Genomic DNA, 27,489 nt, shown 5'->3' with positions numbered 1-27,489 from the left:
ACCCGAAACTGTTGTGCTATGCTTCTCCTAAGAGTTGTGGTTCAGCATTTTTTCAAAATTTAATGTTGTAGAGATTTTATCTACTGGCACTCTAGCAAAGAAGGACAGTCAACTGTGATTTCTCTGTGACATTATTTATTCGTGCATTTTTTATTCTTTTAGCAGGCATATTTTAATACTTCTCTAGGTCACTTAGCTGTTTCTACATGATTCAAGTATTTTCCATTTTATGCCCTAAGTCTAATGTTGGTAGTTTTGCTGTGTCCTTCTGACACATGTTTGTGTGATTTATAGTAAGACATCATTAACTAAATGTGATGTTGCATTTTAAAAGTTGAGAACTGAGGACTGAATGTTTTGATTCTGTGATCATTTTATTTACTTCAGCGCCAGATTTAACTTCAATAAACTTTCCAGGATTTTTCTTGCTTCCTCGGAGACAAGATTTCCTAATGGGTTCATTTTAGATACCAGCAGATCCAGGTGATGACTGGCTGCATCTTCTTACATTGGGAATGCTCTGTGTCTGTTCACTTGGCTCCATAGACTTGCAGAGGCTTTGGCTGGCAAATGACTCCTTAGCTGTTGGTGGTCAGTGAGATTCTAGAGCGCATTTGCCTATCACTCGGTACTTTATCCGGTTCCCTTCATGTGCCTGGAGTTCTGACTCCTCCCACCGCCTCCTTAAACTCAAGGGAGGGGAGGAAATGGACTTGAAGAGCAGATGTTCACATCCTGTTCTTTGTTGGTCCCTGGGGACATTTTCTTCCATGGGAGCATTTCTCATTTCCTGGTTTTGATTGTCCAGGACATTTGAGGACTAGGATCTGTTCCTTATACCCTCTTCTCTTCATGTTAGTAATTAACTAGTTGTACAAGAATTCTGCAAACACAATGGGGGAAAAAAAGAGGAACATCTGTGAAGGTTAACATTTTGTAGTCAATTGGATTGGAGAGGAAAAATTTCAACAATTTGAGGAATTTTTCGGTGAAATGAGCATTAAGCCTAAATTAATAGGAGCTTTATTGATTATTATTTGATAGCTATTAAGAAATGATATAGAAAGCAAAAATTAACTGTGATTATTTTTATGTTGTGTAATTGAATAGATACCATAACTTTTTTGAATAGTTTTTAAAAGTATTTTTAAAAAAAATAAGGATCAAGACTCAAAAAATCTTTAAACGCATTTTAGTGCCTAGCAGTAGGACAGATGGACACAGTATATGTACTGAATGATTTAGTGAGTGAAGCGTCTGATTTAAATGTAAGTATTCAGTAATACTAATTTGATAATTTATTCTTTCAGATACAGATGAATATAGACCTCCTGTTTGGAAATCTTACTGTAAGTATATACATACATTTAATTATGTTGATTTTAGTGTTTTTGTACGTAACGTGATTATTCACAGCAAAGTTTGGGATTAACATAAAAGGAATGCTTATGGTAAAACATGTTTTTACAAAGCTCTGTGTGGTTTCGTGTCTGTAGTGCAGCTCATGTTTTAGTGACAGAATTCCATGCAGTGACTGGGGATGACTTGTAAGAACAGCTAATAAAGCGAATGCACAGAGAAACTAAGGCTTTGAGCACTTTAATTATTCTGATCTTGATTATATGACAAAAGGAATATATATATGATAAATGAGGGGGGTCTGTGTTAGCAGAAAAATCAGTAACGAGGTAAAATAATTTTATAATTGCTTTCTCATATATAAAAGGGAGGGCTATGTGTGGCAGTTCTGTTGATGGTTTTCAATTAATAGTGCATTCAGAATCTTTGTTGTGATTTAAATCTTGTTATTAAAAAACTTGTTAAAATTTAGTCGAGATTTGTACTTTGTCTGTATTATATACATACACACACATATTAAACTTAAGTGGGTGATTTAATGTCAGCTGTTTCTGTGTATGATGGATTTTGGTAGGGCCTGTGGGTTATCCCTTTCACAGTGTGATTCTGTAAGACACTAATCTTTTACTGTGATTCTTTAGAAATATTTTAATTTACATTTTATTCACTTATTTTAATGTGTGTACATATACATGTGTGTATGTCTTTGTGTGCACACATTATGGTGGCCTGGAATCCATAGAGAAGTCAGAGGACAGTTTGTGGGAGTTGGTTCTTTCCTCTTTGCAGTTTCTCAAGCTGCTGGACTGAGCCACCCACTGAGCCATCCAGCTGTCTCTTAACTGTGAGTCTCCGGGACAGTTAATTTACTCTATGTGTTTTCAAGTTTGGGTTCAGTTGAACTTATAAAAATGCAGGAACTTAAAAATCCTAAAAATATAAACCAGTAGGGAAACAGGGTTGTGTTTAATGCCCTTCTTAAAAATATAAACCAAAAGTCTTAGCATGTGATGACTGGCAAATGAGTGTGTGGAGACTGAGAACATAGAGCGGGGCGGATGTGTGGTGTGCCCAGAGTAGCCGGAACAACTGTTGTGGTTGCCAAGGCCATCATGGATCTAATGCTGTCACAGCTGAGTTTTTGTTTTTTGTTTTTTTTTTTTTTTTTTTAAAGAGAGAAACAGGAATTTTCTTTCACTTTTGTTGTTGAAACAAATTCAAATTTTAAAGCAAACAAACCACATGCAAGCTGATTATACTAATTTGTGATCTCAGAATTCGATTGTTATTATTTCTACGGACTGAGGATATCATTAATAATCATATAAGCATTGACACTTCTAACAGGACTGAAAAGATATTATATTCTATAATTGTGTTTCCTATCATATTGAGTTTAGCTAATAGCTTTCCACAAATAGTCAATGCCTGCCAATTTAAATTCAGCTAACTTTTAATTCAAAGAAGCTCTAAACTAAGGGAGAAATGTCAGGATCAGTTAGATTTCTTTATTGTATGTGATTTTTAAAATATTTATTTATTTTGGATGAGAGCTGGCATATGGTCTTGCTGTGTAGACTTGGTTGACTTGATACTCACTATGTAAATCAGATTAAACTTGAACTCATGGTAATGCTCCTGCCTCAGTCTTACAAGTTTTGAGTTTATGAGCTTGTGCCACCACATCTAGCTCTTGCCTTTAATTTTTAAATGAAACCTTTTCACATATGTACTGTGAATCTAAACTGCTGTATTTGCTATAAATATCCAACACACATACACTTTACACATTACTTAGGGTTATTTTATCTAAAAACTTCTCTTTAAGTAATAGACCCATGCCTTTTTGGGCAATTAGAAGTACTGAAAGAAAATGAAAATAACTATGATTTAACGTTAGGAAAAACACAGGGTAAAAGCTTGGTCAGCTCTGCTGTCCGGTGTTGTCACCCTTCATTCCTACTGGCTCACCTCCTGTTTACTTCTTGGATAGGCAGAAATTATAGCCACAAACCCTACGCTTGGAATCACATTTACTTAGGTTCTAATGGCATGTTGTTTTTATATCTTCTTGATGATGGCTCATAATTGGAATTCTATAGGTGACAGTATTTTCTACAACATTTGTTGACAAAGGAGACAGCACATCTTTTAGGAATTATAGACAAAAGCAGACATGTGAAGTGGATTTTCTTCTTGTTATGTTTTCCAGAAAGGAGCGTGACAGGACGGTCTCCTGTTGTGTTTGGCTCCATAGGGTGGGGAGGGAGGCTTTCTGAGGGGTGCACACGTGCTCACTGTCTGAGGGGTGCACACGTGCTCACTGTCTGGCCAGGGCCTTCTCTTCTGCATCTCAGAATTAGTTCTCAGATTATTATTTCACATCCTTTCTTTCTAGATTGACAGTAAATACTATAGATTCTCAGTTGCTTTTTAAAAATTTGTATTTTCTTTTATTTTTTGAGCTTATAATATAATTATTACATCATTTTCCTTTCCCTTTACTCCCCAAATCTTTTTGTATACTTTCCTTACTTTCAAATTTATAACCCCTTTTTTCTACTAATGGTTGTTTGATACACATCTATATGTAACATTTATACATTTATATTACTAAATATATAAGTATGCCCTGTGTATAATGTTACTTGTGTGTTTCAGGGCTGACCATTGGCATTGACAGCCAATTGGTGGGCTCATTCCTGGGGAAGACTGTTCCCTACCTGCTTTCATTGTCCCTTAGCTGCTAATACTCAGTTTCGTTTACATCATAGCGTTATCCAAGGGCTGTGTCCTAGTGATGACCTCAATGTGATCTTAGTGATTATAATAAATTGCATATATTAACAACCATTATATACATAATATTCTTTACTGTCAACCAAGGATTATTGTCAATGTCTCCCAGTAATGAGTAGCATTGATGCAGATGAGGTGTTCTATATGTGTTCTAATTATGTATGTGTATATATTATCTAATCATTTATATTCATACATGTTCCCATGATACATATCAATTACAATGGCTGGACATGAATCTTATAAAATGGTACCACATCCAAGTGAGTCATGCATTTTCTAAAGTGTCAAATGTCTGGGTAGTTTGATGGTATTGACAAACTATGTAAGTGTTTAACTCCATTATCAATTTAAGTTCATTTACCTATGACTGAATATTTAGAATTAGAAAAAAATAAAAACCAATCTGAAGGACAAACGTATTTACATGCTGCTTATGATAAACACCAATCTTATTTATTCTCATTTTAAATATAAAACCTGATGTAAGGCTGGAAAAGGTCATATTATCAGTTCAAATATGATTGGTTTATTTTCAGATACCATAAACACTAGCCATTCCTTTGGTAAGGTGTTTCAGTGTTGAATTCTTTCTTTTGCTTAATTTGTCCAAACTGAGTAAGTAACTTGGTCTCTAAAATTTTGTTTTTAGATGAGATTTTATTTCACAATAGATGTTTGCAATATAAGAGAAAAAAACAATGTATATGTTAACTCTGCCCTGTAACTCCTGATTTCAGTCCCATGTTTGATAATAATAGACTTTAAGAAATGTTTGTATTAGGAAAAACAGATAGTGGATTATAGAAGGGAGTATAAAAATTACAGCCCCAGTTTGTTCTAGAACAGTGGTTCCCATCCTTCCTAATGCTTTGACCCTTTAATACAGCACCTCATGTTGTGCTGACCCCCAATCATAAAATTATTGCTGCTGCTTCATAACTGTAATCTTGCTACTGTTAAGAGTAGTAATATGTATCTGCATTTTCTGATGGTCTTAGGCAATCCCCGTGAAAAGGTTGTTTAATCCCCAGATGGGTTATGACCAGCAAGTTTAGAACCACTGTTCTAAATCCAGAAGTTGCTTGTGTGGATTGTGGTTTTTCTGCTTTTGTTCTCCTAAAATTTGGTAACTTTACTTTGGTTGACAGACTTTGTTTTGTTTATGACAAATTTTTATTTAGCAGGAAATAGGATGGCAACAGTTTTCTTAGGGGTATAAAAAGTAACCAGTTTCTTCTAATATGTTTCTAAATTCTGTGTAAGGGAAAATGACACCCTTCATGTCTACCTTCTTGTAGTATACCAGCTGCAGCAGGAAGCCCCTCACCCTCGAAGGATCACCTGTACTTGTGAGGTGAGTGTGATGCAGTGGTTACAACAGAAACCCTTTGATTCTTCTGTATCCTAAAACTGACATCCTTGGAAGCTTGTTTATGAGAGTAACCATTCTCTCTGGGTCACAGCATAGTGTTGTAATGAATTCATTTTTATTACTAGTTTCATTAGACATATGTATGCTATTTAGAACTTTATCTATAACATGCTTGTATATATTTTATACAAAATTATACAAATTATAATTTTCTTTAGCTAATTATACATTGTTTTTACACTTTAAAATGTTATATTACTTATTCTGATAATGAATTTGAAAGCATCACTGTAGAATTATTAAATTTCTTTTATTAAAAGAAAGATTTAAATTGTAATTTTCAAAAGGAACAAAAATTGAACCAAGACATGTGATCTTTAATCTCAGCACATAGAAGGCAGAGGCAGGCAGATCTTTGAGTTCCAGGGAAGTCTTTTTCTACAGACACACACACGCAGAATGTGAAAGGAGTGAGAAGTAGAAATGGGTGGATATGAAGAAATAGCATGGATAATTTACCAAGGAAAGTTATTTTGTATAACACATAAAAATGCAATAAGCCCCAAAAAATACCCAAATTAAAGCTCACAAAAAAATCATGAAATCTATTTTGTGTGGACCAACAACTCCTGAGCATAGTGCCTGCCTTTGTGTATGGTTGATACACACACCGAGTGACACTCCACTGGCGAGAACTGAGTTCCGTTTGCCAGCTGTATCAATTGCAATGGCTTCTTGGTTGTGTCTCCTTTTCCTTAGTGCTGGATCTTGTCTGGTGTGAACCTGTGCTGGTCTGAGGCATGCTGTTATAGTCTCTGTGAGTTTGTATGTATATTAGCCCTGTTGTGTCTGAGAAACACTGTCTTTCAGGAGTCGACATACCCCTGACTCTTAAGGTCTTTTTGTCTCCTCTTCTGAATAGCTCTCTGACTGAGTGCCCCAAATCTCCCACTCTGCACATTGTCCAATGGGGGTCTCTGTTAATTTCCATCTGCTGCACAAAGAAGCTTCTCTGTTGAGGGCTAAGCAAGGCACTGATCTTTAGCTATAGAATTGTGGCATTAAGTGTTATTTTATTGCCAAATTCCTTTAGTAGCATACTATGTGGATGTTAGCTTTTAATCTGTAGATTTGTGTGTTTGTCTAAATAACCACAGGGGTTAAATAGCTAGTCAGGACCCAAGGGTGGGGAAATAAAACCTAGTGTTACAGAGAGATAAGGGAAACTAGAATAGGATTGATTTAGGAGGAGGATAGGAGAGCAGGGGAAAAGAGGGAGTTTGGGAAGGGATAGCTAATACCAAAGACTTTTGAAAAGCCATATGGAAACTTGCTACTGAAGAAGCTTTCTAAAATATATGCATATAGGAAAGAAATATAAATGGAATCACAATATAAGAGGAGAGACAATTCTCCAACCAGACATTTTATGCTATCAAGTAAAATCTCCAGTGTCAAGAATGGGCTGCCTCTTGTTGGGTCATTGGCCGAAGGAATCCTGTAAACCCTCTCAGACATCACAGGCCACAGTTGCCACAGTAATTGGTTATCCTTTACAACCTGACAGTAAGGCTCTATTGCTGAAGATTCCACTTACATCATCAAACATGGAGAACTTGAGCTGGTACCCAAATAGAAGTTCCATACCTACTGACTAATGTTCATGGTAGTAGAAGGTATTTTGGATGCTACAGGAGGAGGAAGATTATCATCACTAATACCCTTAATTCTACAGCAGTGACCTGCCAGTCAGATAAGATGGCACACCAGTGATACTATATGTGCTGGGAGTAACCAACCACTTAACATTTTTAAATTCAGTTTCACACTCATGCCTGATCCTCCTAATGTGACCTGAGACTAGACATTTATGTTTTTATTCCTTCAGTTAATCAGCTAGTATTATCTGAGTGGTCACTTTTTGTTAGATCCTCAGAATTTAAGCCAATATCTCTCTAGGAAGAGCTTAGAGTCTCCACAGGAAATGGAGTAGATTAACCAGCACAGATTGCTAGCAATTCCAAGTATCTGATTTTTGTGGTGGTTTGTTGTTGTTTGTTTGTTCCTCCTCCCACTTGTAGGGAACTTACTGTAGAATGCCAAAAGGGGACACCAGAGATCTATATAGACGAAAAATAATTTAAAAATTTTATGTACTAAATATAGAGCTTAAATCCCATTCTTGTAGCTATAGAAGTGAAAATAAACATATGAGGTTTTGATCACTTGGCTGCAGTGTAGAAGCTGGATTAGGAAGGAAGATAAGAGGCAGAATGTCTGGTCTGGGAGATTGCTGTAGTACTTCTAAGGATGAGCGAAAGGGCCTGTAAGACACTGGTTCTGGGAATAGCCAAGAAGAGTCTCTAATGCAGCAGAATAATCGCGGTTTGGTGGAGGGAAAGTGACTGTCAGAAGCTATTCATCTCTTGATTTTATCTCCTTCATCTGAGTCTCAGGAAACAGATTTTTCTTTTCCTGCAAGACCAATTAGATGTTTGTAAAAAGTTAATAAAAAGCATGTAAATGCTTACATAAGCAAAATTTATTCCTATTGTTGCATGACATTTAAATTTCCAACTTGATACATTTATGTCAACTAATTGCAGATTGTTAATCATTTTTATATTACTGACTAATCTTTTAATTTGATTATCTGAGCAATGTCTGTAAGTTTGAAGACACTACTTAAGATCTTAGATAACCCTAAAAGATCTAAATTTTCTTTTAAAAAGAAAACCTTCCCTATTTCCTTAGACCCAAAAGATATGCAGTAAGTTTTATGTTTTGGAACAAAGACCAATTCAGATGAGTTTTATGTTGGAAGATAAATAACCTGCCTGAAAATGCAGCAGAAATAAAGTTTCCCAAGGCTTATTATTTAAGAATTTTTTTTTAAGGAAAAGGTAGAATCATGATTCCCATGAGAAAACAAGAACATGCTAAAAGCAATTTAATTAATAAGATAGGGACACCCAGCAGAAAAGTTTGCCACCATGCAAAAAAAGAGAATATGTATTAGGGAAAAAATTGTCACTTGTTTTTACTATGAATTTGGGAAAGAAATGTAGTATGTTATTACCATAACTCTACAATTGGGAGAATTTGAAGATGCCTCAGCGATGGTGTGCTGGGCTAGATGAGGGTGAACTCTTGAGGATGCATGGTCTTGTCACTGAAACAGATTTTCTGCTATCCTGGCAATAAATATTTTAAATTTGTTAGAAACAGTACTAGATCTGGAGGACCTGGGAATAGGAAATCCAGATTTGGCAGCTAGGCTGTTTCAGAACCACAGGAAATCACTCGGCAGGCTTTGAAGTTGCTCTGGGAACTGTCATTCAACCTGAATCAAGTGAGACATCATCAAACAGGCAGAAGGAGGGCCTTTGGCTATACACAACCGTCTTTAAGCGCTTTTGGCTGGCCCATTAGAGTTCTTGAAGCTGTGGTGACTGTGGGATCAGAATTTTTGAGTGTGAGAAACTTTACAGATAGCCACATGGCTAAAAATGGAGAAAATGAAAATAAGGCTGCTCTGGAGGCCAAAATCTGTCATCAAACTGAGCATTATTTTAGAAACTTCAATTTGCCATGAGACAAGTTTTTAAAAGAACAGATTAAATTGGATGAAGGCTGGAAACAATGATAGAGTTCAACAGGCTAAACCGGCTGACAACAGACTTTCATCGTGCCAGCGCTGCGTAAATCCAACGCAAAACTCATGGAAGTGAGTGCAGACAAAGCTAAAGTTAGATGATAACCAAGCCGACCACTCTGAAGTGCCAGATGAGAATAGGAATGACGTGGAGAACAGATCTGTTTATATTAAAGGCTTCCCAACCAATCCACCCTTGGGATATAAAAGAGTGGCTACACGATAAAGGCCAAATACTGAATAATCAGATGAGAAGAACATTGCATGAAATATTTAATGTGTCAATATTTGCTGTGTTTGATAGTATTCAGTCTGCAAAGAAGTTTGGGGAGACCCCTGGCCAGAAGTCTCTAACCTGCTAATATTCTTAAAAAAAAAAAAAAAAGAAAGCAGAGCAAATTGGAAGCTAAATCAAAAGCTAAACAAGAACAAGAAGGAAGACACAAGACAGGAGGTACTGAAACAGGAGGAAAGACAGGATGCTTACTGAAGTTTGCAGGTGACTTGGATGACCAGACCTGTAGAAAAGATTGACACTTCCTTTTCTCAAATCATGGTGAAATAAAATGGATTGACTTTGTCAGAGAAGCAAAAGAGGGAATAATTCTCCTCAAAGAGAAGGCTAAGGAAGCACTTGAGAAATCCAGAAGTGCCAGTAAAGGTAACCTACTGTTAAGGAACAAAAAGGTGACTTGGAAAGTACTAGAAGGACAAGTGGAAAAAGGAACAATGAAAAAGATCACAGATGATCAGCAGGAATCCCTAAACAAATAAAAGTCAAAAGGAGGCCATGCAGCCTGCAGATTTAAAGGAAAAGGAAAGGGAAATCGACCTGCCTATGCTGGGCACCCTAAGGAAGAAGACAGTGTCAGGGAAGGAGAAGATTGGATGGTGATGATTGTCTTAGTCAGGGTCTCTGTTCCTGCACAAGCACCATGACCAAGAAGCAAGTTGGGAGGAAAGGGTTTATTCAGCTTACACTTCCATATTGCTGTTCATCACCAAAGGAAGTCAGGACTGGAACCCAAGCAGGTCAGGAAGCAGGAGCTGATGCAGAGGCCATGGAGGGATGTTACTTACTGGCTTGCTTCCCCTGGCTTGCTCAGCTTGCTTTCTTATAGAACCCAGGTCTACCAGCCCAGGAATGGCACCACCCACAATGGGCTGGGTCAGGGATGGCACCACCCACAATGGGCTGGGCCAGGGATGGCTCCACCCACAATGTGCTGGGCCCTCCCCCCTTGATCACAAGTTGAGAAAATGCCTTACAGCTGGATCTCATGGAGGCATTTCCTCAACTGAAGCTCCTTTCTCTGTGATAACTCCAGCTTGTGTCAAGTTGACATAAAACCAGCCAGTACGATGACGATGATGATGATGATGATGATGATGATGATAGAGGACCAATGAGATGGAAGAGACAGAGAAGAAAGGGAGAATGGTGCTAGAGAGAAGTAGTTTATTTAGTAAACAGTGTTTTTATTTCATAGATTTTAAGTTGCTTTTTGTCTTCAGAAGCTTTTAAAAAGAAAAGCAAATTAGGTCTACTTCAATGTCCACCTGTATAAAAGGGAAAGGTTTTTGTTTTACTTGTCTTCTTTTTGTTGTTATCCAAATGAAAGGTTATTTTTAAAATGTATAGTTCTGTGTTTGGATGATTGAAATATGAAAAGAAAGATTCTTTCTCTTAATTGCCTTTGTAGTATGAGAATGTATTAGTATAGACTTGTAAAATATATACTGTATTAAAATAGCCAATAGTCCTTTCTTCCTTTTGTTTCTCTTAAAACTTTTCACAAAGAACTTCAACCAGAATATTGACTCCTGTGAGTATGAGCCCTTCATATGATTGTGAGCCCTTCCCAGTTAGTCTGTCTCTCAAGCTGGCTTTCTGTTCACCCTTGTATCTTGGTAAGAGTGGAAATGACCATTGCAAAGCTTTTGAGTACTGAATGTGTACAGGCCACAATTGGAAAACTTACTGATTTCTTCTTATGAAAGTTGTATAATGCTGGTAGGTCATATCGAAGCTCTGCAAAACAAGCCAAACATTCACATTTAACATATTAAGTGCTGGTATGCATACAAAAACAAAAGAATCCCAGAATTGATCTTTACCTCTTGAACAGGCAATATCTTGAATAACTATGGCTTCCCTGGAACTCAGTTTCTTCCTGTTCCTTACAGTCCAGCAGCCCTGGTATTTGGTACTCATCCAAAGGACACGAGTGAAGACAAAGGTGCACTCTCAGGTTATAGTGACCAGGATAGCCTAGTCAGCGGGTAAAGAAAATGTATATATACATGATGAAATACATCATGTAGTCTTTAAAGGAACCAAGTCCTGTTATTTGCACTAATGTAGGTGAACCTGGAGGACATTACAGTAAGTGAAATAAGCCAGGCCCAGAAAGCCAACACTTATAATGTCACTCTGGAGAATATAAAACGTTTAGTTCAGGAACAAGTTCAGTTCAAGGGTAGATAGTAGTTATTAGATGCTGGGGTGGTTGGTAACTGGAGAGGTGTTGGTTAATGAATACAACATTTTCATTAAAACAGGAATACTTGGAGATTTTATGTCTGTGAGGTAATGCATATTAATTATCTTAGACATTCCACAATGAACACATATCAGTACTTGGTTCTATACATCATAATACACACAGATGTTTTATATATATATATATATATATATATATATATATATGTTTTCATCAATTAAAACTTTACCATGAAAAACAAGTTAAAAACTGCAACTGATAAGACTGCTTTACAAACTCAGAGCAGAATCATTTTTACCTTACTGTGGAGAGTAAATGATCTTTAAATATAATTAAAACACACATAGCAGGATTCTCTAGAACCCAGATTACTTCATAGCAAAAAGCCTTTCTGTTGCTGTGACTGTAGCTAGACTGGGTTGTTGTTCATGAACCAACTTACATATCATCACAGAGTGGCCTTTTCTCACCACCAATTTATAGCTAACGCGTCAGTCTCCTGTTACTGCCTTTAGACTATTTGCTATTCCTGTACTTTCTGGTTTTCTTATTATTTAAAAAACAGATAACAACAAAACCAGTAGTGTTGTGCGTTTCTCATCCTCACAATGTATTTCCAGAATATTTAGGATAATTTTGGTTTTAATTCAGTGATATGTTCCTTGCACATAGAAATTAGGTAAGGGGCTATCAAGATGGTTCAAAGGATAAAGGCACCTGCAGCCAAGCCTGACGACTTGAGTTCGATCCCTAACATTCACATGGTGGAAGGAGAGAACCGCCTCCTGCAGGTTGTCCTTGGCTTCCACTTCCCATGATGGGGTATGAACACCTCCCCCATATCCACCAACACACAAACAATAGGAACAGTTTTCTTTAAGAATGTTTTCTCTTCAATATTTCTTGAAGGAATTGGGCAGATCTCCTCTATCTCCCTGTCAGCCCAGTAGGAATCCCTCAGAATCTATACTTGTAGATGAGTTGCATGCTGGAAATGCTATAGAGGAGAATTTGGCAAGAGGAGACAGGAGAGGTGATGTCTGTATCCAATGGAGAATGTGGGGACCCAGAAGAAGAGGACTGGGGACGATGGGAAGAGAAGACAGTCTGTCCTAATACTGGGAACATTAAGATCTGTGGATATTTTACTCTGAATAATCTGATTAAGTATCTTTTCTAATTCATTACTATCTAGAAACAAAATATAGTTCCATTGTTGATACATGCAACATGGATACATCAGAAATAGGTCTCGGGAAAAGAAATAATAAATCTAATTAATTAATAAACTTAGAATCCATTGTCTGCCCATTAAAAATATTACGAAGATTCTTTTTCTTAGTATGTGCTTTAGTTTATCATATAAATACAGTGTTGAGTTACATTTTGCACATTTTAATTTTCACAAATATTCATTGTTCTTCTTTTTCTTGTAGGTAGAAAACAGACCAAAGTATTATGGACGAGAGTAAGTATGGATTATCAGAAAGTATCTCATAAATTGTCATATGTAAAAGATACATAGTAAAAATACAGGATGAGAGAAATATTCTAGTTTTTTTGGAGCTGCATTCTCTTTCTTTGAATACAGGTATAATTCTAATTAGTCTAAATAGGAAAATAAAGACAAGTATCAAAAGAAAATATCACAATTAAACAAATGTGCAATAATGCCAAAGAAACAAGCCATATAAATACATACTTATAGATGGATCTCAAGTATATATAGTTATGTACTAAATAAAATAAAACATACCTATAGATTCAGTAGGTATGGACAATTTATTTTACATTGCTCCCCCCCCCCTTTTAGTTTTCTACATTATGTAGTATCAGACCAGAAAAAAGTGGCTTATGTTATTAAGAGACATGTCAAAATTTTTTATATACTACCTTCTGAAGATGTTTTTCTAATGTTATTCTTTTAAATGTGTGCTATTGGTGTTTTGCCTGCATGTATGTCAGTGTGAGAGTGTCTGATCACCTGGAACTGGAGTTTTAAGCTGCCATATTGGTACTGGGAACTGAACCCAAGTCCTCTGGAAGACCATTCAGTGTTCTTAACCGCTAAGGCATCTCTCCAGAACCCTTCCTAACATAATTTATTTAAGGCAATGGATCACTATGAAGGCCAGCTTTTGTGTAAAATTATAGGCATTGCCAATACATCAGTCCCCTCTCAGGTTTTATAAGCATCTTGACCGTACAAACTTGTAGTTTGAGTTTTCCACTTAATGAGCATTATAATATTTTTAAAGTGCCTTTTGGTTTTAGTTCTACAGTTGAGCAACAGACTATACCAAAAATTATGTTTTAGTGTTTAAGGTCTTAATTTTTCTGATTATTGAAAAATAGAAATATAGCACATTGGAGGAAAGAATAAAAATAATTCATAATCCATACCACTCCCAAATAAAAACTTTTGTTTTACATTGGGGTAATACTAAATAACAATGTATATAGAAAATATTTCTAAATTACTTAAAATTCTAGATGTGGGCCAGGTAGTGGTGGCACACACATTTAATTTCAGCACTCAGAAGACAGAGGCAGGAGGATTCCTGTGATTTCAAGGCTATCCTGATCTACAGAGCGAATTCCAGGACAGCCAAAAAACCCTATATAGACAGACAGACAGACAGACAGACACACACACACACACACACACACACACACACGTGCACACAGGTACACGCACAGTCTAGTGAATGTCCATAGGCAGTGTTCCTGTGGGTTGAAGTGAGATTACTGCAGAGCTTAGGACCAGTGGCCCTGAGGGTTTCTCCGTTGCCCTTCCGATTGAGGCTCTCAGCAGGAATGCTGGACACAGAAGTGTATCCGATGTTAGATTGGGGATTTATGGATTGGGAGGATTTGGACAGGAAGTGAAAGCAAGTGCTTCGCTGTTTGCTTGTGGTCTGAATATTGAGTGATGTACATTATGCACATCACCGGGTGATCATGCTAATTAAAGACGTCCCAGGGCCCTGGAAGATTGCCAGCATGGACTTCCAGCTAGAGTTTGGATCACAGCACCAGCTGGGAAGAAGAAATGAGATGCATTTCTGTGTAGTAGTCTTTAGCAAGCCCATAGGGTCAAATGGCCACACGAGAAGGTATGGTCCTCTTGGGGGAGGTGGCGGGTTTTGCCTTAGATGGATGTCTTTTGCTTCTGGGTTGGGAACTAGACCTAGAAGCCATTTTAGTGCTGTTCTTACCACAGAGAAGCTAGCCAGGAGCCAAGCCAAGAGACACAAGCACAGTTAGACCCGAGTGCCTTTCCTTGCACTGTGGCCGAAAACAACAGGTGGGGGCAGAGGGTGCTTGTACTATTATACTGAAAAACATGCGAAGCTGCATCTCTGAACTGGCTTTATTCTGTAGGTTTCATGGCATGATCTCTAGAGAAGAGACTGACCAGCTCCTGAGTGTGGCTGAGGGGAGCTACCTTATCCGTGAGAGCCAGAGGCAGCCGGGAACCTACACTTTGGCTTTAAGGTTGGTCATAGATGTGAAATTATAAGATAAGTGTACTGTATTTCAAACCCTCTTAATAGAGGCCTTTAAAATTTAAAGACATCCAGCACGTAATTGAATTGGTTCTTGTTTTCTTGGGGACTAATTACCATTTTAATAGCTTTGAGAACCTTTAAAAATACCCATGAATGGTAACCCTCAGTGATTAAAGATTCAGATGTTTGTCAGTCCCTTGCTCTCTGTCTTGCTGGGTCAGCTTCCCTCTAGTTCTTGAACAAGGAAAGACACTAAACATTGTTTGTAACTGATGAACCTAAAGCCAATGTCGTTTCTTAAGTAGAATTTTGGTTGAAGTAGCTTTTCTATTTCTCTTGGCTCTTCTTTACAATTCAGCTTCACATACTGTTTTGGCTGTTCTTAGCTGACAGTGTAGTACCTAAAAATAAGTGCTTCTATTAGTATTGTACTCAAACCAATTGTAAGAACAGAAATGGTAGCCCTGTCCACTGGGCTCACCCTGTGCCAGGCTTCTTTCTAAGTGCACTTAATCTTCAAGACAACTCTCTATATCATCATCATCATCATCATCATCATCATCATCATCATCATCATTATCATCATCATTACTGTCTTATGTTACAGTTGAAGAAACAGAGGGCCTGAAGGAGGTTGATTAATATGGCCGACCAAGTCACACATATAGTATGTTGTGCTAGCATTTTAAGCCAGTGAGGCTTACAGTATGCTTTTAAGCAGTGTGCTTCTGCCTCTCCAGAGGCTTAGAACCATTTGTTGTCTTTGTCCTTCTCCTCATGGGTTAATTCACACTGGGTATCAACTTTGAAAAGACTAAAAAGCAGCTGCACCTTCCAGAGGGAGTGGTGAAGAAGCGCTAGAACTCGGAGCACAGAGGACGCTGTCTGTGTGAGCACCGAGTCCATCCTTGGCCGTAGATGAGCGCCCGTTAACTGTAACTGATTCCGTTCAGTGTTATTTCACAGTGAGTTCTGAGGCCACTGTAGTCTGGGAAAGGAGAGTTTTTCATGGCATTTGTAGAACTTTGCCTTTTGTTATAAATTATAATGTATAAATTTCTCCTCAGTTACTTAACTGTGTTGCTCATTAATTTTAATTGTGGTCAACAGGGAAAAATATCCACGTTGGTAACTCAGATATCTTTGTTTATTTTACTAGCAATTTTAGTAGAAGACTGAGTTGGGGAAATTCACAGAATTTCTTGAAGTTGTTTTCTTTTCCTAGCTTTTGGCTTTGTTTCTGCTTTTTGGGGGCCTCAAACACAGGGCTGTGCATGTTGGAGACATCGTTCAGCTATAGTCACAGTCCTTAAAGTCGGCTTATTTGTCTTCCTAGACTCCTGCACCAGTGCACTTCCCATTTGTGCAGTCATGTGCTGGTCTAGGGTAAGTGAGCCTTGAGGAACAGCCAGAGGCTCTGAGTGACTGGAAGGAGGAAGAGTAAACACTGCTTCCTTCACTGCAGGGTTCTTACTCCCCAAGACCTTGTGCACCATTTAACACATAGTAGCTTGAGTTCAGGCTCGCCTCTCATCGTAGGGGCAGTCATTGCGTAGCTTTCCCTTCCTTGGCCAGCGGATTCGGGCACTGTGGACTTGTGTGGAGTAGCCCAGGCTGCCCAGCTTCCTCTTTCTTACCTTCCTGGTCTCTCCTGCTGCTCATTTCCCACCCACCTGGCACAGTCAAGTGAGGTTAGAGAATAGGTGAGCATCCCTTTGAAGGTCTGTGAGAACCTACAGTCCTATCTTCGTCATTGAAAACCACCTCAGGAAAGAAATATGGAGAAAAGAAAGCTGCAGGTGAGGGTAGGAGAGGCATTTATGAATGTGTATTATGAACAATTTATGCATTGAACTATAACGGTTCTTCCATTTCAAGTAGATGTATGGCAGGAGAACTCTAAGAATACGAATAGAAGTTGACTTGAAGTGTGTATTTTTATTATGATCTCATACTCCCAGTTCGAATCAGTTTGCTTTGTTTTGAACATGATGTACAATCCATTTGTGGTAAACAGCTTGACTAGTTCATAGCCATCTGTGTTCATTGTGCATTTGTTGTGTTTGCCAATGGCTCCCTAAAAAGGAAGCAATTTTTGAACCTTGGGGTTCTAAGTAGGTACAGCAAGAGCAGTGTGCCCAAAGCCAAGCGTATCACTTTCCTTTCACATATTTTTAATATCTCCATTCCCTCACTAGCTGTTAACACCGTTCTTCAGTCTGTTCTGATAGAAATCAAGAAATTGGTTTCGGTTTTCTTTCTCAGGTTTTTGACCCTTATAGCATTTATTTAGAGCTCCCCCTTCCCTTACAGCTCACAATCTTATAGCAAATATATATTGTTTGCTGTTAAAAATAAGTTTATTATTTTTAATATAAACTTAAAGATTTTGGGCTTGTAATTTTCCTTTAGTTTTCTGGATCCAATTTTGTTTTATTTCTTCTTCTCCTTTTTTTTTTTTTTTTTAAATAGCTCTCCAAAGCCTTAGATACTGTACCATATTCCCTAGTAATTAAAAGGAGTTTTCATTTGCTTATTTTATACAGCCAAGTCATTCTTGATATTTTTAAAGTTTCCTTTTCAATTTTAAGCAATTGGGGGGGTGGTAAATGTGAAGATCTCTAGAGGCCAGCTTTGTCTCTGTAAATGATCATCCTGAAATCTCATTAATTGTCATGGCTGGGAAGGCTGAGACAGAAGAATTACTCAAATTCAGTAGTTCAAGACCAGCCTGGCTAACAAAGGTAGGGCCCAGTCTCAAAAGGGAGAAGAAACCTTTAGAGAAAGGATGGAAAGAGGAGCAGTATTGGCTAAGATGGTGGTGGTGAACAGACACAGGACTGAGAAGATTCTGCTGCCTATCACTGGCGTTCCTTCCTTCAGCAGCAGTCTGCGTGTGGTGTGTGTCAGGGTACTAGTTCCCAGCGTACTGATAAGGAGAATACTGTCTAGGCCCTTGTGACCCATCTCCTGGTTCACAGTAATTTGGAGGTCTCCTGTGGATTGATTTGACATTTACATTAATTACAGCTTAAGGAAATACTATGCCAGACATGAAGGAATTTAATGTAATTTAAGAATTCAGCTGAAAACATGTTTTTTTTTATTATGGATTTTGTAATTTTAAGAGGTAATGTTTTTCTTTGTGCTGGGAATCAAACTCAGGGCTGCATGCTGACCGCTGAAATATCCCACTAGTTCAGGAGCTAGTTTTTAAAACACAGACTTCATTGGTCTGAGGAGATACCTCAGCTGGTAAAAGCCACTAGGCCAGGGTGGTTTCCAAGCTAGCCAGGACTACATAGTGAGACCTTATTTTAAAGAAAGAAAGAAAGAAAGGATCGGTAACACTCTTGTAATCCCTATGAGACCCAGGCCAGCGAGAGATCCTGCTTCAGAGACTTGGTGTTATCTAGGAAACAACTTATAGTTGCCCTTTGACACACAAACACAGAAGATATAGCATAAGCTTTTTACCTCTCTAGAAGAAACACGGTTAGGTTCGGACTTCAGTGCCCTAGTCTTCTGCTGTGCTTTTTAAGTGTTCAGTTCTGAGGACCAGCCAGGGGCCCTGTGCTGCTTTCCAGGCAGCCCACCCTTCTCTGTACTTCTGAGCTTGCTGAAACCTTCCTACTGAGTTTCTCATTCCAGGTACTGTATACATTATTTGGTTCTGAAATTTGCATCACATCTTGAGACTAGTGAAATAAAGAGGTATGGAAATCTCAGATATAAAACATCTGTTTTCTCTTTACTGTTACTATACTTGGTAAAATCTCAATAATTTATAGGTATATGTACATTTGCAACCTGTTTATCACTCTAGAGGGAGTAGAACCTGGGAGAATGGAGCCTACTAAGTCTCATGCAATAGCCAAATTTATTCAAAGCATCAGACAGTTTATACCCCAAGGGTTAAGAAATGTCATTTCTATCTGCTACATCTGGTAGGGCAGGAAAGCACATTTCAATAACAATTCCATGTTGCTGAAGAAATTGAGGTCACAAGATACTTGTCTTCTTTTTAAGCTAGGTGCACACCATAATCTTAATCTTTTTAAATTTATTACTTATTTATTTATTTTATTAGATATTCTCTGTATTTACATTTCACGTATTTTCCCCTTTCCTCTCCTCCTCTTTCCTCTCCTCCTCCACTTGTCTCCACGAAGGTGCTCCCTCTCCCAATCACCCTCTTCACCTCAGTGTCTTGGTATTCCCCTACACTGGGAAAACACACCCTCACTGGACCAAAGGCCTCTTCTCCCATTGATGCTAGACAATGCCTCCTCTGCTGCATATGCACCTGGAGACATGGGTCTCTCCATGTGTGCTCAGTGGTTGGTGTTTTAGTTCATGGGAGTTGTGGAGGGTTTGGTTGGTTGATAATTTTGTTCTTCCCATGAGGTTGCAACCCCTTTCAGCTCCTTCAATCTTTGCCCTAGCACCTTCATTGGAGTCCCCATGTTCAGTCTGATGGTTAGCTGCAAGCATGCTCAGCTGTATTTGTATCACTCTGGCAGAGCCACTGAGGAGGCATCTATATCTGCTTTCTGCCAGTAAGCACTTCTTGGCATCAGCAATAGTGCTTGAGTTTGGTGGTTGCATATGGGGTGGATCCCACGGTGAGGCAGTCTCTGAATGATCTTTTCTTCAGTCTCTGCTCCTCTGTTTGACCTTGTATTGTGAGTGTTTTGTTCTCCCATCTAAGAAAGACTGACACATTCATATTTTGGCCTTCCTTCTTTTTGAGCTTCATAATTCATAAAGTCTGTGAATTGTTTTTTGGGTATTCAGAGATTTCTGGGGCTAGTATCCGCTTATCAGTGAGTGCATACCACGTGTGTTCTTTTCTGACTGGGTTACCTCACTCAGGATGATAGTTTCTAGTTCCATCCATTTGCCCAGGAATTTTATAAAGTCATTGTTGCTATCGCTGAGTAGTACTCCACTGTGTAAATGTACCACAATTTCTGTATTCATTCCTCTGTTGAAGGACATCTGGGTTCTTTTCAGCTTCTGGCTATTATAAATAAGGTTGCTATGAACATGGTGGAGCATGTGTCCTTGTTATGTGTTGGAGTGGGAGTTTTCTCACAAGCACTCAGAATTCTCCTCATATGCTCTTGGACCATGTTCTGACAGCAACCCACTTAGAACTTTTAAAAAATGTTTTTATCTGAAAAATTCTATGTTTACATTTTATTGGAGTTGGGTGAATGTGATGTGTTCATAACTCAACAATTCGATTGTTGATATTTTTATGCTAAGAGCTGCTGTCTTACCCCAAGTTACTGAAGTATGCGAACGGGTGAGGTTACTGCTGAACGTCATAGTCTTACTGTTGTGTTCTTCAGCCGGACATTTAATGCAGGCACACCTGCCTGGGCTCTAAGAGCTTTATTGGAAATAATAAACAAATGAACAAAATAAGAAACATGCAGTCCTGGAAGGCGGTGCTACTCACCTTTAGTCCCAGTACTCAGGAGGCAGGGGCAGGCTCATTTCTGTGAGTGTGAGGCCAACGTGGTGTGCAGAGGGAATTTCAGGACAGCTTACACAGAGAAACTCTGTCTTGAAAAATCCTTCTCCAAAAGAGAAACCTATAGCAGTACCATGTATTTAACCTGATAAAGAACACATGCTGTGCATGGCTTATATAACCACTGGCCTTCTGTCAGCATGGGTTTCCTTTGACATGATGACCCCCACACACATTTTTTTTTTAGTAGCTTGAGATTCTAAATTCTTTCTTAGAAGAAAAATCTTAAGTATGTGTTTACAGTAGTTAGAGAATAAAGCCAGATGAATCATTTAAAACAATAGCCACTTGAACCTTAATGAGTATATTGAAAAACAAAAGGAAGGCCAGAGAAAATAAGTTCAGATTTCGCAAAATCAGGAAACTTTGCTTGGCTTAAACATGGGATTATTTAAGGAAAGACCACTTGTGTTACAGATGTGTAATGATGGCCTGGCTGCTGTGATGTGACTGTGATCCTGTTTCTGTTCAGTGATAATCAGTTCACTGTAAAGTCAGGTTTCACTTGGTGTCAAAAGCGCAGTTCTGTGCTTCCCGTTTTGTTACCATCAAGAGTATGCTGAGGTGCCTGAACCTTGCAGTGAGGAGCCTGTATCATACAGTGTGCTGCCTGTACCGTGCAGTGTGAGGAGCCTGTACCGTGCAGTGTGCTGCCTGTACCGTGCAGTGTGAGGAGCCTGTACCGTGCAGTGTGAGGAGCCTGTACCGTGCAGTGTGCTGAGGAGCCTGTACCGTGCAGTGTGAGGAGCCTGTACCGTGCAGTGTGCTGCCTGTACCGTGCAGTGTGCTTAGGAGCCTGTACCGTGCAGTGTGCTGCCTGTACCGTGCAGTGTGCTGCCTGTACCGTGCAGTGTGCTCGCTTCTCTTCAGGAGAGTAATATGGGTGCAGCTCAAGCCTTCACGGCCCTAAGTCTGGAGCATCTGCAGGGAAGTACAGGCAGATACTGGCTGCTGTCTAAATAGTATCTGTTCCTGCTTCTGGGAAATGCAGTTGCCTCTTCTGCAAAGAGCTGAATGAGCACGTAAGAGGTGTGTGGGTTTGTGGGGAGGGGGAGAAATGGGTTCCAGTAGGTACAGCTTGGTTGGCTGTAGCCATTAAGAAAGTCTCCTTGTTAGTTACTAAGGATTGACCCGTACTATATTTCTCAAGTCTTGCAGTCCTCAGAGCTGGGGATAGCCTGTCTAGAAATGCTTGCTGTGCAAGCGCAATGGCCTGAGTCTGGACCCTGAACTCTGAGAATCTGAACACATGGAAGAAGCTGGGCACAGCAGACACACATGTAACCCTGGCACTGTCCGGAGCCAGGAAGATCTGGGAGCACACTGGCTAGCCAGGATAGCCGAACTGACAAGCTCCACTCCATGAGCAAAGAAAGAAGCCATTTCAGGTGGCTCCTAGTGGCCTGTGACTCCAGCTCCAAGGAGAGCCAATGCCTCTGCCTTTATGCACATGTGTGCACACCCCACACAGAAATAGACACCTAAGTAAAAATCATTTTTTTTTTTAAAAAGAAAAGCCACTTAAAGCTCTTAAAACTGGACTAGAAATTTATTAGGTGGGAAAATATAGTTGTGTAGAACAGCATGGTATGTTTGGTATGTGGAGGCTGATGTGGGGTTATGGATGCAGGAAACTTAACAGTAAGTGTACCAGGATGCCTTATAGCTCACTCTGAGAATTTATTTTTCCTATAACAAATGGAAACCACTGAAAGTTTCTCATAGAAACCTTACATTTGAAGTGTAATCACAGCAATAGGAACATTGAGTGGAAATAAGTGGAAACTTAGCAGTAACTAAGTTTTACCAGGATTAGTTTAGGTGTGGGGAATGTTGATCATGCAACCTAGGACTCCATGCATGCCAGGCAGCATTTACCATGCCTTTCAGGATGGAAAACTTTAAAGGGTTTCTTAATAACTTATAGATTTGCTTAGAGAAGATGTGTTAGCTCCAAATTTGGCAACTCCAGAAATATTTCTGTTAATCTGAGTCATTTTAGTTTCTCTAAATCGGGAAAAGAACACGATGTCATATGTGCAGGAGTCTTGATAACTCCCAAAACTTGGCCTCAGACATTCCTGGGACAGATTTGGACGTGTGGTAGGGGACAATGAAACTCTCAGTACTTGTCACTTCTTCATCTGCTTTATGTGCCAATGGGAATTATTTGGGAAAATTTTTAAGTAATGGAAAACAAACAAGAATGCTAAAACTAAAAAAGCATGTTGGACAGATTATTTTTCTTTTTAAATGCATCACACTTTTTGATAAATTCTGAAGCATATATATAGCCTATGTTAATCTGAAAAAATAAAATTATACAGAACAGTATGTATAGCATCATACTACTTATGTAAATTATGTATCTGTGGTGCATATATAAGTAGAGTGTTGTCTGAAAGAATAATCACTAAAATGTTCAGAGTTTATCTGAGTAATGAACTTAAAGATGGTTTTTTACTTTGTACCTTTTAAATTCATTGATTTTTGTTTTTACAAACTATGTGTGTGTCATTTTACATTCGGGAAAAATAATGGGGCTGTTTTCCTTTTTTTAAAAAAAGAAGACATTAATTATAATCTTGGGCAAAATTGAAAGTCAGTGTGTTCCAAATATTTGAGGATTATGAGGCTGTGAGCTTAACATGTTACTTGAACACTTGGAAGAGAAGCCTGGTGGTAACCGTGAGGCAGCAGAGATGGGTGATGTGCAGGGTCTGTTTGAGGAGCCTTGTCTGGTGCTGGCAGCCTGAGTGGCAGCCTGAGGTGGTGTGGAGGTAGCTGGAGATGCCATGTGGCCCTCCTGCTGTTAGCCTTCATCAGTTGGACCTCTTCCCTGCAGCTCTCCTCAGAGCCTGTGTGTGTTGATGGGACTCACGAGGTTTTTGTGGAGTACACTCTGAGACACTGCATTCAACATTCAACATTTGATTCAGTTCTCTTGACTCCATGCTGCCAAACAGTCCTCAGTGCATTGCTCCCGATGCACTTGGTCCAGAGGGGAGAAAACTCCTGGACACGATGGCTGTTAGATCCTTTGCATTTCCAACTAGCAAATTAGAATAACGGGTGTACAGAGGAGGGAGAGAACAGAGGAAGAAACTGCCGGGCCAGCGTTCTCCTGTTTGCTAAGATCAGATGAATGCTTCACCACTCCTGCTCCATTTTACTTCTTCTAGATAGATCCTCTTTTCATCGACAGACATAAAGATGACTTGCTGAAGTGTCCAGTTGGTAGGACAGCAATTGAGCCAGTAGCTTTTCTTGCTCTCTCATTCTAACCAACTCAGAAGAACTGGGCTTGTCTGAGTGTTCTGAAGCAGCTCCCCTTGGCAGTTAGGCACCACTCATATATTAAGAGTTGGCAGGCCATCCTACCAAAAGCAATCTACAGATTCAATGCAATCCCCATCAAAATTCCAACCCAGTTCTTCATGGAATTGGAAAGATCAATGTGCAATTTCATATGGAATAACAAAAGACCTAGAATAGCGAAATCCATCCTCAACAACAAAAAAACATCTGCGGGAATCACTATCCCTGACCTCAAGCTATATTACAAGGCAATTGTGCTGAAAACTGCATGGTACTGGTACAGAAATAGGCAGGTGGATCAATGGAATAGAATAGAAGATCCAGAAATGAGCCCTCATGTATATGGTCACCTGATTTTTGACAAAGGAGCAGTAAACATTCAATGGAAAAAGGACAGCCTATTCAACACATGGTGCTGGTCCAACTGGCACTCAACATGCAAAAGAATGAAAATAGACCCGTTCTTATCTCCTTGTACAAAGCTCAAGTGTAAGTGGATTAAAGATCTCCACATTAAACCAGATACACTGAAACTATTAGATGAGAAAGTAGGGAAAACCTTAGAACACATAGGCACAGGAGAAAATTTCCTGAACAAAACACCAATGGCTCAAGCTCTAAGGTCAAAGATTAACAAATGGGACTTAATGAGATTGCAAAGTTTCTGTAAGGCTAAGGACATCGTCAAGAAAACAAAACGGCAACCAACAGAATGGGAAAAGATCTTTACCAACACCACATCAGATAGAGGCCTAATATCCAAGGTGTACAAGGAACTCAAAAAGCTAGACACCAGAGAATCAAATAACCCTATTAAAAAATGGGGTACAGAGCTAAACAAATCATTTTCAGTTGAGGAACACCGAATGGCTGAGAAACATCTGAGGAAGTGCTCGACATCCTTAGCCATCAGGGAAATGCAAATCAAAACAACCCTAAGATTCCACCTCACACCAGTCAGATTGGCCAAGATCCAAAACTCAGATGACAGCAGATGCTGGTGAGGCTGCGGAGAAAGAGGAACACTTCTCCACTGTTGGTGGGGTTGCAAGCTAATACAACCACTCTGGAAATCTGTCTGGCGATACCTCAGAAAATTGGATATAGTACTACCTGAAGACCCAGCTATTCCACTTCTGGGCATATACCCCAGAGACACTTTAATACACAACAAAGATATATGCACCACAATGTTCATAGCGGCTCTATAATAGCCAAAAGCTGGAAGGAACCCAGATGTCCTTCAGAAGACGAATGGATACAAAAATTGTGGTACATATACACAATGGAATACTACTCAGCCACCAGAAACAATGACTTAACCAAATTCTTAAGAAAATGGCTGCATCTAGAGAAGATCATCCTGAGTGAGATAACCCAGTCACAAAAGAACAGACATAATATGCAGTCACTGATAGTGGGATGCTAACCCCAGAGGCTTGCACTCCCCCACAAACAACTCACAGACTGTATGAAGTCCAAGAAATAAAGAAAACAAAAAATATACATATATTCACAAAACAAGAAGACTTTGACTATTTCCATGTTGCGTTTTGTTTTGCATGTACTTTACGCTTATTGCAACTAGTACGTTTTCAATGCATACTGTCAAGCCCTTGAAAAAAAATCAAGTACTGACTAAAAAACATATTCACATGGTTTTATGTAAAATTTATTTTAATGTCTGAAAAAACAGTACTGACAAAAATGTATAATTTTAAGCAAAAAATGTTTAAAATCTGTACATTTATCTTTGTTTTGCAAAATAAAGTCGTTTAAAAAAAAAAAAGAGTTGGCAGATCTAAGTCTGCGGGATGTGTGTGTCCAGGGGCGTCACCCATTCGGTATACAATGGAGTCAGTTAGACTCACACAGCTGTGCTGCCTAATCTACTGCATTTTAACTTTTCATGTCTTCCTAGCTTTCTCAGCCCTAGGCAACCACTAATCTACATTGTCTCTGTAGATTTATACATCCCTAGCATTTCATATAAGTGAGCTCAAATAATGACATTTTATAACTGATTTCTTTCCCATTGCATGATGTTTTCAGGGTTTATCTGTACCATAACATCTATCAGATTTTATTTCTTTTTATTAATAAATATCAGAGAAAATACTCCAGTATATGAGAAAACTTTGTTTTGTTTATTCACTTACTAGTTAAAAGACACTTATGTTGTTCCCACTTTTTTGGCCTCTGTGATTAATAAATGTGTTGCTATAAATACAATTATGAATAATGTGTATGTACAGTTTTTATGAAGAAATCTGGTATTGGATGTGTTCTTTCAGTTTGGGGGTCTTGGGGACAAGCTTCACTGGTAAAATGTGTGCGAGGCAGACAGGACACTACCGCATTTCCTAGCAGGAAAGACATTTTTGAGGGTCTGCTCATTGTTTTCCTAGGCGATTATGTTGCGGCAGCTCTACAGCAAAGAGGGCAGCTCCCTCCGTCTTTAAATGAAGGGGTGCTTATGTGCAGTCGTACGCCATTATAGGGTGCTTATGTGCAGTCGTATGCCATTATAGTTTCGGTTTGTATTTTGTTGTGAAATGGTACTTCTTTTTTTCAAATTTTTATCTTGTCATGATTTTTATGCACTGACAGTTCATGGCTTCAACCTTCATTTCTCTTAAATATCTATAAAGCAATAGACTTAAATGGAAGGTAGAGGGAGTTGTGGCTTGTTTTTGTATTAAGCTGACTTCAAGATTCCTTTGCTTTCTTAATTTAGGACATGTATTTAAAGGCATACTCCACTGAACATTAAAGATGGAATTCTGTTTCAAAAGTACATTTTTAAAAGACGTTTTAAAAATTGTGAGCATATGCGTGTTTCTGTTCAGTTATCTGCATGTGTGAACTCAGGCATCAGTAAAGTCCATAAGAGAGCCTCAGATCCCTCAGCGCTGGGATTACAGTTGTGAGCCATTTGCCATGGGTGCTGAGAACTGAACTCCAGTTCTCCAAGAGCAAACTGCTCTGATCTGCGGAGTCATCTCTGCCGGCCCCCAGGTACATTTCAAAACTGACAGACAGAAGTTTGTTCAGTGATGATTCTCTGAGCTGGTACTTACTTAGCAATCTGCCCTGTGTATCTGCTTGGATATGAAGTAGGTAGTATTTTAATTCCCTCTAAGACCTGTTCCTCTGCAACCAGACACAGTTCCAGAATATGTTGATAATGGGACCCCTCTTTTTTACAAACACACAAAAGAAAACACATACAAACTTGACAAAACCCGACATTTTGCTAACAGGCATAATCATTTTATAAATTTAACTATTCTTCAAATACCGTTGCAGGCGTTCTAGTGAACATTTGATATGATATAGCTTGATTTCTCAGTCCATTTTATATTGTGGCAGCTGTAGAAAGAATGGGGGCACCTTGGAGATAACTGCAGAAGGCAGACAGGGCC

The 27,489-nt window shown here is 38.9% G+C and overlaps 1 protein-coding gene and 1 pseudogene across 3 annotated transcripts in view; both read left to right on the top strand.

Annotated features, from left to right (window-relative positions):
* The window catches only part of CHN1 (chimerin 1), a 136,375-nt gene that overhangs the window by 38,857 nt on the left and 70,029 nt on the right, over positions 1-27,489 (top strand). Inside the window, exons 2-5 of one of the 2 annotated variants that reach the window (XM_080928018.1) lie at positions 1,311-1,349; positions 5,460-5,515; positions 13,129-13,160; positions 15,077-15,190. In XM_080928018.1, the coding sequence (XP_080784144.1) occupies positions 1,311-1,349; positions 5,460-5,515; positions 13,129-13,160; positions 15,077-15,190 (241 nt within the window). Of the gene's footprint in view, positions 1-1,310; positions 1,350-5,459; positions 5,516-13,128; positions 13,161-15,076; positions 15,191-27,489 lie in introns of those variants that run through there. The other variant, XM_080928020.1, reaches the window with a different exon arrangement.
* Positions 9,033-11,676, top strand: LOC308428764 (lupus La protein homolog; annotated as a pseudogene). Its single transcript has 2 exons — positions 9,033-10,079; positions 11,554-11,676. The product of its transcript is annotated as a lupus La protein homolog (transcript).

Source organism: Micromys minutus (genome assembly GCF_963924665.1).
Source record: "Micromys minutus genome assembly, chromosome: 13".
Taxonomy (NCBI): domain Eukaryota; kingdom Metazoa; phylum Chordata; class Mammalia; order Rodentia; family Muridae; genus Micromys; species Micromys minutus.
Note: the sequence above shows the minus strand (reverse complement) of the source record. Positions and strands in the feature narration are given on the sequence as shown.